General features: G+C 38.3%; 1 protein-coding gene across 3 annotated transcripts in view; it reads right to left on the reverse strand.

Moving 5' to 3' along the window:
* Positions 1-12,402, reverse strand: part of SNX6 (sorting nexin 6) — a 60,752-nt gene that overhangs the window by 13,493 nt on the left and 34,857 nt on the right. For all 3 annotated transcript variants that reach the window (XM_046008844.1, XM_046008843.1, XM_046008841.1), the window contains 3 exons: positions 7,695-7,770; positions 5,504-5,543; positions 861-947 (listed from right to left, as the gene is read on the reverse strand). In XM_046008844.1, coding sequence (XP_045864800.1) covers positions 861-947; positions 5,504-5,543; positions 7,695-7,770 — 203 coding nt within the window. The remainder of the gene's footprint in view (positions 1-860; positions 948-5,503; positions 5,544-7,694; positions 7,771-12,402) is intronic.

Raw genomic sequence — 12,402 nt, forward strand, 5'->3', positions numbered from 1 at the left:
ACAGAGACAGAGAGTACAAGCACAGGGAGTGGCAGGGAGAGGGAAAATCAGGCTCCCGCTAAGCAGAGATCCCGACATGGGGCTCAATCCCAGGACCTGAGCCGAAAGCAAGACACCCAACCTACTTAGCCACCCAGGTGCCCCAGCCTCTTTTTATTTTTTCTTTAAGATTTTATTTGTTTATGTGAGAGCAAGAGAGTATAAGCATGGGGAGCAGCAGAGGGAGAGGAAGCAGCAGGCTCCAGCTGAGCAGAGAGCCTCACGTGGGGCTTGATTCCAGGACCAAGGGATCATGACCTAAGCTGAACGAAGGCAGATGCTGAACTGACTGAGGCACTCAGGCACCCCGAATTAAGAATATCTGAGCCACTAAGTTTTTAGTGCTTTTTCAGATGTTTCTGTTAGACATTTTTTTTAATTAGTTAAGAGTTTTAGTCTTGAACATAGACAGACTTCCAAAAGGAAATTTGAGTTGCCTTAAAATAAAACATACCCTGGTTTTACAGTTCTCTCACTCACAACAAAGGACTTAGGAGTCCTTTAGCTATAGAGACTGTTATTTGGGGATTTTACTTTTTGTTTTGTAGGCATCTTACCCAAATGAATACACCAAATTCATTAAAAAAAAGTTTTAGATTATACTATATCAGAAGTTTACAGATTAAACTTTTATGTGGGGATCCTTGACCAACAATTTGTAAAAGGGCAGCAAAAAATTCACACTTGAAAATCTAATTTAAAATCAAGAGATAATCATTAACAATCTTAAGTCTAACAACCTCTAAAGAGGTTGGCTTTTTGTAAAGAGATGGCTTTTTGTAAAACAGTCCATTTTAAAAAACAATAAACAATCAAATTACCTTAGCAGCTTGAGATTCCCTTAAGTAATATTTTAAAAGGTCGGAAAGTTTGAGGTCTTCATCAGCAGACACTCGTGCTTCTATTTTCTGAAAAAGAGGGGGGGAAATCCAGCATTTAACAGCAGTTATATTCTACAGCCAATGTTTTCTTTAATTACTCTAAAAAAAAATCAAAGTTAAAAATAACTATAGTATCCATTATCCATTCCTATTTAACCTAAATCTCCCTGCTTTCTCCTTTCTACTAGTCTATTACTTTACTTCAGGACTCTGACAAAAAATGAACAGAAAAAAGAATGAAATCAAATGAGATTAGTGAATTTATGGAAGAACTCTATATTTGACTCAAGTTCTTGGCAATAATGAGTTTCAGTATCATCTTTCAGCATCACTCATATTTCTTTCTTGTTACATCATTTCAGTGATATGTATATGTGATTTTAAAGTGATAAAGGATGGGTCTCCTGGGTGGCTGAGTCTCTTGATTCTTGATTTTGGCTCAGGTCATGATCTCAGGGTCACTGAGATTGAGCCCATGCTGGGCTCCACTATGCATGTGTAGTCTGCTTAAGATTCTCTCTTCCTCTCCCTCTGCCCCTCCCCTCTCCAAAAAAAGTGAAGGAAGACTAGGAAATTCAAATCAATCTTCCTACTGATAACAACCAGAAAACAGTCAAAACATAACAAAATGTGCGTGAAGACATGAAAGAGTAATAAACAGATGTGGTTAGTTTGAACTGGGATAAAATGGGAAGCAGCCGTGTTAGACTAAAAAGATTAAACTATTCAATTCAGTTTGAAGACAGAAAATAAAAAAAGATGCGTTATGTCAACCAAATACAAAATAGGGACCTTGTTTGAACCCTAATTCAAATGAACTCCACTATAAAAAGCCATCTGCATCAATATACTCAATATTTGATGATATTAAGGGGAGATCATCGATAATTATATTGACTGTATTAAATTCTTTTTAAAGTGTTTTTAACATTTATTTGAGATAGAGAGGGAGAGAGAGAACTTGAGTGGTGAGAAGTGGCAGAGAGAGAGGGAGAAGCAGGTTTCCCACTGAGCAAGAAGCCTGCTGTGGGGCCTGATCCCTGGGCCCTGATATCACACATCACGACTTAAACCAAAGGCAGGCCTTCAACCAACAGAGCCACCCAGGCACCCCTTGACTATATTAAAATTAATTCTCATCTTTTTAAAAAAACAGATATGCACAAAGGGTAGAAAAAAATGAATATGGACTTTAGGGTTTGAAAAAGCACTTTAAGCAATGCAGAAAATGTTAATCATCCAGGAAATCTGGGTGACACATGTACAGGAATTCTTTGTATTCTTCTTCTTTTTTTTTTTAAGATTTAATTTATTTATTTGACAGACAGAGGTCCGAAGTAGGCAGAGGTAGGCAGAGAGAGAGGGAGAAGCAGGTTCCCCTCTGAACAGAGAGCCCGACATAGGGCTTGATCCCAGGACCCTGGGATCATGACCTGAGCTGAAGGCGAGGTTTTAACCCACTGCAGGGAAGCCTGCTTCCCCCCCATCTCTGCCTGCTTCTCTGCCTGTTTCTCTGCCTATTTGTGATCTCTGTCTGTCAAATAAATAAATAAAATCTTTAAAACAAAACAAAAAACAAAAATCAATGACTTATTTATTAAAAAAAAGAAATATTCCTTTATAATAGAGAAATAAACTTGGAAACTTTTTTTTTTAAGAGTTTATTTATTTATTTGACAGACAGAGATCAGAAGTAGGCAGAGAGGCAGGCAGGGGCCAGGGGGAAGCAGGCTCCCCGCTGAGCTCAGAGCCCGATGTGGGGCTCGATCCCAGTACCCTGGGATCATGACCTGAGCTGAAGGCAGAGGCTTTAACCCACTGAGCCACCCAGGCGCCCCAAACTTTGAAACTTTTTAATCTAACAGATAAATGCACAAAGTATACTAAAAATTGAGTTAGATAAATTTAGATAAACGGATTTATATAAATCTAGGTAACATGTTAGTCGGATGTCACGTGATTTTAAATATGGCTCCTCTCCTTCTATTAAGAAGTAGGGTATAGGGGCGCCTGGGTGGCTCAGTGGGTTAAGCCGCTGCCTTCGGCTCAGGTCATGATCTCAGGTCCTGGGATCGAGTCCCGCATTGGGTTCTCTGCTCAGCAGGGAGCCTGCTTCCCTCTCTCTCTCTGCCTGCCTCTCTGTCTACTTGTGATCTCTCTCTGTCAAAGAAATAAAATAAAAAATCTTAAAAAAAAAAAAAAAAAAGTAGGGTATATATCCTCTCCCCTTGAACCTAGGCCCTAAGACTTACTGACCAATACAGAAGTAAGGCTGTGTCAGTTTCCAGGCCTTAATGAAACTAGCAATTTCTGCTTCCTATCTTTTGGAATGTTTGTTTTTGGAACCTAGCCACCATATTGTGAGGAAGCCTAAGCAGCTCCATGGATAAGCAACATGCAGGTGTTTTAGCCAACAGCCCATGCTGAAGTCTCAGCTGAGACCCAGCATCACCCCCCAGACATCTGAAAGAGCCTTCGGCTCATTCCAGTCCCTAGCCTTCATATGTTCCCTGTTGAGGCCCCAGACATCATGGAGCAGAGGCAAGCTATCTCTGCTCTGTCTTTTCTGAATTCTTGACCCAAAGACTTCATTAGCATAATAAAAAGTTGTTGTTTTAAGCTCCCGATTTTAGGATGGTTTGTTACACAGCAAAAAAACCAGACCACCACAAAAACACTAAAAGAAATAAAGACTTGTGGCTACGGCAGCGTGCCACCTAGATCTCCTTCAAGAGCAACTGCTTGCTGCAAGGATCATATATGGTTCAGAGTCCCAATGGCAATCTCTCTAGATCCAAAACAATATGCATCCCAAGGTTCTGATGCATCCTCCCCTGCACCCAATGACAGAGCACAGGGCAGCAGTGCCAGCCTGTCCTGCCTGACACAGCAGTCCCTCTAATGAGCCACTTGGGCTCACCTGGACAAAACTTTCTTAGAACTATGCTATGATCTGAAATTCATCCTACCCAGTCCCTTCTTCCTCTGCCCTCTCCTTTCACAGGTATAGACCAGCATTATGGTCTAAAGGCTCTTCGTGTCTATCCTGCTCCTTCCTCTTTGTTCTTCCCAATAAATCTCTTGCACATCTAAATCCTTTTGGCATCTACTTGCACATTTACTGACACATAAAAATATTTTGTAATAAATCTGTTCTTTTGATGTAAACACACAGAAATCAATGATATTTTCCCAGAAAATGCTCATTGGTACAAATAACCAAAGCAGAATAATGGACCCCAGTATAACAACATTTATGTATTTAATGACTCTTTCCTCTGTGAGAAAATGTCTCCTTTCCTTTCCTTGTCTTCACTACACATTATTCAACTGACAAAGTCATGCTGAACTCAGATTTCTACAATGGACTAGCCACCTCCACTCTCAGTTAAGTACCTTTAACCCCCCCCACCCGCCTTATATATTTATTTATTTGTTTGTTTGTTTGTTTGACAGAGATCACAAGTAGGCAGAGAGGAGGGCAGAGAGAGAGGAAGGGAAGCAGGCTCCCTGCCAAGCAGAGAGCCCGAGGCGGGGCTCGATCCCAGAACCCTGGGATCATGACCGGAGCCTAAGGCAAAGGCTTTAACCCACTGAGCCACCCAGGCGCCCTGTTCCCCACTCCCTTTTTTTTTTTTTTTAAAGATTTTATTATTTATTTGAGAACAGAGAGAGAGAGAAACAAAGAGCACAAGAGGGGAAAGGTCAGAGGGAGAAGCAGGATCCCCACTAAGCAGTGAGCCCAAGGGGACTCGATCCTGGGACTCCAGGATCATGACCTGAGCCAAAGGCAGTCATTTAACCAACTGAGCCACCCAGGTGCCCAAGTACCCTTAAACTTCTAATAAATATTTTCACTATTCTATCAACTTTATCAAAGTGTTTAAATATTACTGTGTCTAAGATTGATCCCTGAAAATCAAGACTATGTCAACATTATTACTATGAATTACACCTTTCTACAATTGCGTATTTGTCTTGTATTGATACAACTCATTTTTATTTTTTAATTTTTTGAAAGATTTTATTTATTTATTTAAGAGAAAGTGAGAGAGAGAGAGAGCACACGAGTGGGAAGGGCCATAGAGTGGGAGAAGCAGAATCCCCACTGATCGCAAAGCCCAACACCAGGCTCAATCCTGGGACTCCAGGATCATGACCTGAGTTTGAAGGCAGATGCTTAAGCTACTGAACCACCATCAGGTGCTCTGATACAACTCATTTTTAAACCAGTGTTATGGGGGATCAAAAACAGTATCATCTTGGTAAAATCATAATGAATTTAACACTTTCTTCTAGCTTACACAGTCCCAGAAAAAGATCATTCTTCATAAAAATAAATAGTTTCATAATGAATATGTTCTCTGATCAAGAATATGAACTTTTACACAAATACCAGAAGGCCATAACCAAAAAATGAATTTCCTGAAAAAAAAAAAATCAAATTTTCAAATCTAAATCTGTTTCTTCATCCTTCTGAAGTATAGCTCATCTTTCTCAATTAAGTTAAACACAACCACAACAGGTAACACATTACTATACGCAAGGATTGAGACTCCCAAAGGTTAATTTCTAGTACTTACTCTTGTTTTATCAAACAGTTCTGAAACTTTGAGAAAAAACCTGGAAGGGAAAAATATTTCATCAGAAGTCAGCTTTGAAATGATTTTTCATTTCAAATGTTCAGAACATATGCCCCCAAAACTGTATTAATAATGAACTTTATTTCATTACAGTAATATTTAATGGTCTTATTCACTGCAGACTTCATTTAGTTCAATACCTCTGCACTTCCATCCATATAACAGATTACTTGAAAACTGTTGTCACAAAAAAATCTTCCCATTTCAAGGTAACATTCTTAGCCATACTTTTATTTATTTAGCATGTACTTTTTCAAAAAAAATTATTTATTTATTTATTTATTTATTTATTTATTTATTTGAGAGAGAGAGAGAGAGAGAGATCACAAGTAGGCAGAGAGGCAGGTAGAGGGGGAGGGGGAAGCAGGTTCCCAGCCAAGCAGAGAGCCTGATGTGGGGCTCGACCCCAGAACCCTGAGATTATGACCTGAGCAAAAGGCAGAGGCTTAACCCACTGAGCCACCCAGATGCCCCATATGTAGTATGTACTTTTTAAAGTAATCTCAAATACCCAGTGTGGGGCTTGAACTCACAACTCCAAGATCAAGAGTCACATGTTCCACTGACTAGGCCAACCAGGCACTCTAAGCCATACATTTAAATTAAAAAACTTTTTCCTTATATTCTTTAGCAATATGCCATATAATATTAAATAAAGCCTGTATCTTCAAATTGCTTTAGAAGTACAGAACAATCAGATCCAAAGAGGCTGATTTTAAAGGAAAAAACTAAAGTTGGAGCAGCTCTTGAAGTTATCTGATACTTCTGTGTTAAACATCTTCAAGCAGCGCTGCTTTGTTTTAGAAAATAACAGAAATGAATAACCAATTTCTATCTCAGAATTCACTTTTAACTAAACAGCCTATCTCTCAAATGCTGACACCAACTAAAAAAAATCCCAATGCCAAACTATTAAAAGGGTATTCTGTGAAATAATATGTAATTACTGGTGATGGATATAAATGGATTGGGGCAAGTACTACTAAAAGCTAAAACACTATTTTATGAACTTTGTTTTACCAGAAAGAACTTACTTTGACAGGTTGATGTCCAATAACACACAGCAAGGTTGACTTTTTCTTCTTATTAAAGTGTTAGAGACTAACTCTTTGGGAAGGTAGCATGTTAATGTAATACGTTATATACAGTATCCTGTTTTGCTGAAAACCTTGGATTTTACATGTCTACTAAGACAGGATATACTAGAAAAAAGTTCAAGGATGTGGTTTAGAAAAAGGCATACTGTGAAAATAGTTTTGCCACTTAAAATTGAAAAAAAAAGTTTGGATTATTTTTCAGTGAGGAGTTGGATTTAAACAATATTATAGGAGCAACTAAAATTAACTATGGTTAGATTAATGTAAAAAACTAGGATAAAGTAAATAAAGGACAGCTACATAAGCAAATATCCAGAGAGCATTTCTATATTAACATGTATGATACTTTCCCATCAGGTTAGTCTAGGACTGCCCTAAGATTCATTAAACTTATAAACTAGAATAGCCAGCCTCTTTAAAAAGTATAAACTGACAGCACCACATTTTACTTTAAAAGTCAATCTGGTTTCAAAGAAATATATACATATATATAGTATATTCTAATTCCAAAACGTTTATTTATAATAAACTTCATCAAAACCTAAGAACATTTTGATATAAATTCTGTCTCCCTCTTCCTCACATATATAAATCAGCCAATTTTCATCAAATAAAACTTTGTAAATGTTAAAATTATATATTAAAGTCAATTTTTACTTTTCAGATTTAAAAAAGAGAGAAATGGTAGAGAAAAAATGACACTGAGCCAAGTTTGTATTAAAGAAGATATTCTAAATGCCTCTTGGGTTGGAAATATTCTGTGTGTTCAGGCTACCAATGAAATTTCTGCTTTATTTATTTTATTTTTTATTTTTTTAAAGATTTTATTTATTTATTTGACAGAGAAAGATCACAAGTAGACAGAGAGGCAGGCAGAGAGAGAGAAAGGGAAGCAGGCTCGCTGCTGAGCAGAGAGCCCGATGTGGGACTCGATCCCAGGACCCTGAGATCATGACCTGAGCCGAAGGCAGCGGCTTAACCCACTGAGCCACCCAGGCACCCCTGCTTTATTTATTTTAAATCAGAATCCTTACTTGCATATATCTGTAGAATCCTGAGTTCCTAAAGCATATAATGAAGAACCAATTCTATTGTAATCATCTGCAGCACCTATGGGAAAAATTTTTAGAATTTAATATATTTATTCACTGATTCAAAAATATTTATTGAGCACCTACTTGGCAAACAATGTGAATGTAAATAACCCAAGGCTGGTGAAGGAAATGACAACAGCTATAATATAATTTGATGAATATTATATTAGACGTAGGAACAGACTACTTTGGGAGCAGGGGAAACAGATGATTCCACCTTAATAAGTTAGGGAAGGATTTACAGACACTACTGATTGAGTCAGAACTTGTAGGATAAGCAAATCTTTACCAGGCAAAATGGAGGGGACAGCATGGATAAAGGCCAATGAGACATAAAAGAGTACAGTATATTCAGACAGCCATCCGGGAAGAAGGCCCTTTAGAGTACAGAAGAGAATGGATAGAGTTGAAGGTGGAAAAATAAACTTGAAGTATCTTGGGGGATAAAACAGGTTTTTGTAAGACATGATAAAGTCTGGATTTGATATTGTAAGAATGGGTATTAATAAACATTTTAAAATAACATTTAAAAATAACCACTAAGGATTTTTAGATAAAAATCTGCCTCGAATAAAGACTAGAAATGGAGACACAGAAGGCAGAGGAACCATCTACGAATTTGTTGTGTCAGATACTGATGGTCAGGATCAAGTGAGCAAGAAGAGTGACAGCAGAGAAGAATGACAAAGCTGGAAGACATTTAGGAAACCTAATAGGCAGGATTTACAAACAAGAGACCTGAGGTAGGAGGGAAATTTAAGGATCTTGGGAAGCTAGATGAATGGTGGTAGCACCATTATCCTTGGGTGCTAGGAAACTAAGTATTCAACTTTAGCACTTTTCCCAGGGCTCACTCCATAGGACAATTTGCTGAGAAAAGATTACTCATTTCAGAAAAAGGATAGTACAGTGCAACAGTTAATTAAGAGCATGGAACTGGAACCAAACTGCGTAGGGTCCAATCCCAATTTACCAGCTATATGGCCTTGACCTTATCACTTAGCCTGTGTATGCCTTACTTTCCTCATCTGTAAATGGGGATAATAATGGTACCAGCTCCGTGTGATCACCTGGACTAAATGAATTAATGAATGTTACTATATAGGCACACAGCAAGCACAGTATTATACTTGTTTATACTTGTTATACAAATGTTTTTACAAATTATACTTGTTTATACTTGTTATACAAATGTTTGCTATTATTAACAAAATCCCAGACATGTCTACTTTGTATGGAAATTCCCACTTATGTCAGTAGTATTTTTTACAAGGTTTATTTATTCTCTTAAAAGAACAGTAATCCTGGGCGCCTGGGTGGCTCAGTGGGTTAAGCCGCTGCCTTCGGCTCAGGTCATGATCTCAGGGTCCTGGGATCGAGTCCCACATCGGGCTCTCTGCTCAGCAGCGAGCCTGCTTCCCTCTCTCTCTGCCTGCCTCTCTGTCTACTTGTGATCTCTCTCTGTCAAATAAATAAATAAAATCTTTAAAAAAAAAAAAAAAAAAAAAAAAAAAAAAAAAGAACAGTAATCCTTACACTGTACTTTCTTATGCTGTACAAAGTTACATTCAACAGACAAGACTGAAATTTGGTGACTCTATTTACTTTTTAAAATTATTCAAAACAGGGTGCCTGGGTGGCTCAGTTGGTTCAGCAACTGCCTTCAGCTTAGGTCCTGATCCTGGAGTCCTGGGATGAGTCCCGCATTGTTCCCTGCTCAGCAGGGGGTCTGCTTTTCTCTCTGACCCTTCCCCCTCATGCTTACTCTCTTATTCTTTCTGTCTCAAATAAATAAGTAAAATCTTCAAAAAAAATTCAGAACAGGTCAATTTTGATATCTTTCATAAAGAATCTTTTTTTTTTTTTTGAAGTGGGCATCATGCTCAAACTTACGGAAGAATTGCACGCTCTACTCAACTGAGCCAGCCAGATGTTCCCATAAAGACACTGTGAATACAAACTTCAGACTCTGAATGGTAATTTTTTTCTTTTCTTTTTTTTTTTTTAAGATTTTATTTATTTATTTGACAGAGAGAGAGATGACAAGTAGGCAGAGAAGCAGGCTGAGAGAGCAGAGAGCCCGATGCGGGGCTCGATCCCAGGATCCTGAGATCATGACCTGAGCCGAAGGCAGCGGCTCAATCCACTGAGCCACCCAGGCGCCCCTGAACGGTAATTTCTACATGTGAGATTGTTCACTATTATCCTAAAAGTTTAAGTTATAAAAAAAAAAACCACTTAAAAATCATGTAAAGGTTGGTTTACTGAGGCAGGAATCAAAAATGATTTGTGTTCCGACAAGGATGTCCACTCTCGCCACCGTGTTCAACATAGTATTAGAAGTCCTAGCAACAGCAATCAGACAACAAAAGAAATAAAAGGTATTCAAATTGGCAAAGAAGAAGTCAAACTGTCTCTCTTTGCAGATGACATGATACTTTATATGGAAAACCTAAAAGACTCCACCCCCAAACTACTAGAACTCACACAGCAATTCAGTGATGTGGCAGGATACACAATCAATGCACAGAAATCAGTTGCTTTCTTATACACTAACAATGAAAATATAGAATGGGAATTTAGAGAATCGATTCCATTTACTATAGCACCAAGAACCATAAGATACCTGGGAATAAACCTAACCAAAGAGGTAAAGGATCTGTACTCGAGGAACTACAGAACACTCATGAGAGAAATTGAAGAAGACACAAAAAGATGGAAACGCATTCCATGCTCATGGATCGGAAGAATAAACATTAAAATGTCTATATTGCCTAGAGCAATCTATACTTTCAATGCCATCCCGATCAAAATTCCACTGGTATTTTTCAAAGAGCTGGAACAAACAATCCTAAAATTTGTATGGAACCAAAAGAGACCCCGAGTTGCTAAGGAAATGTTGAAAAAGAAAAACAAAATGGGGACACCACATTACCTGATTTCAAGCTTTACAGCAAAGCTGTGATCACCAAGACAGCATGGTACTGGCACAAACACAGACACATAGACCAGTGGAATAGAGTAGAGAGCCCAGATATGGACCCTCAACTCTATGGTCAAATAATCTTTGACAAAAATGAAAAATTTACAGTGGAAAAAAGACGTTTCTTCAATAAATGGTGCTGGGAAAATTGGACAGCTATGTATAGAAGAATGAAATTCGACCATTCTCTTACACCATACACAAAGATAAACTCGAAATGGATAAAAGACCTCAATGGGAGGCAGGAATTCAACAAACTCCTAGAGAACATAGGCAGTAACCTTCTTGACATCAGCCACAGCAACTTCTTTCAAGACGTGTCCGCAAAGCAACAAAAGCAAAAATGAACTTTTGGAACTTCATCAAGATCAAGTTTCTGCACAGCAAAGGAAACAGTCAATAAAACAAAGAGGTAACCCATGGAATGGGACAAGATATTCGCAAATGACACTACAAAGGGCTGACATCCAAGATCTATAAAGAACTCCTCAAACTCAACACACACAAAACTGATAATTACATCAAAAAATGGGCAGAAGACATGAGCAGACACTTCTCCAAAGAAGACATAACTAACAGTAACATGAAAAAATGTTCATCAGCATTAGCCATCAGGGAGATTCAAATCAAAAACCACATTGAAATACCACCTTACACCAGTTAGAACCAGCCAGGACTCTGGGATCACGACTTGCACTGAAGGGAGAGGCTTTAACCCACTGAGCCACCGCTTAATTCTAAAAAGATTTATTTATCTGAGAGAGAGAGAGCACAAGTATGGGGAGGGGCAGAAGGAGAGCCTGATGGAGGAAGGATCCCAGGACCCTAAGATTACCACCTTAGCAGAAATCAAGACTTGGCTTCTTCAATGGCCACAGTGGCCAAACTGTGGAAAGAACCAAGATGCCCTTCAACGGACAGATGGATAAGGAAGATGTGGTTCATGTATACTATGGACTATTATGCCTCCATCAGAAAGGATGAATACCCAACTTTTGTATCAATATGGACGGGACTGGAAGAGATTATGCTGAGTGAAATAAGTCAAGCAGAGAGAGTCAATTATCATATGGTTTTGCTTATTTGTGGAGCATAAGAAATAACATGGAGGACATGGGGAAATAAAGAGGAGAAGGGAGTTGGTGGAAATTGGAAGGGGAGACGAACTATGAGAGACTGTGGACTCTGAAAAACAATCTGAGGGTTTTGGATGGGTGGGGGGTGGGAGGTTGGGTGAGCCTGGTGGCGGGTATTATGGAGAGCACATATTGCACAGAGCACTGCGTGTGGTGCATAAACAATGAATTATGGAACACTGAAAAGAAATTAAAAAAAAAAAAAAAAAAGAGTTGGCTGCTTAACCAACTGAACCACCCAGGCATCCCTAAACTCTATTACATTTAAACTCCATTGTGTAAGTGATATTTATCCCAAGAACATAAGGTTGGTTTAACATCTGAAATTCAATCAATACAATTAACCACACTAATAGAAAATAGGAAAAATGATATGATTATCTCAATGCTATAACTGCAAAAAGAACATTTGATAAAATTCCAACATTCATTCCTGACTTAGAAGAAAAACATTCTCAGAAAACTAGCAATTTTTATTCATTTATTTATTTCAAAACCTAGCAATTTATAGGAGAATTTCCTCAACCTG

Source organism: Meles meles, chromosome 6, assembly GCF_922984935.1.
Source record: "Meles meles chromosome 6, mMelMel3.1 paternal haplotype, whole genome shotgun sequence".
NCBI classification, from domain to species: Eukaryota; Metazoa; Chordata; class Mammalia; order Carnivora; family Mustelidae; genus Meles; species Meles meles.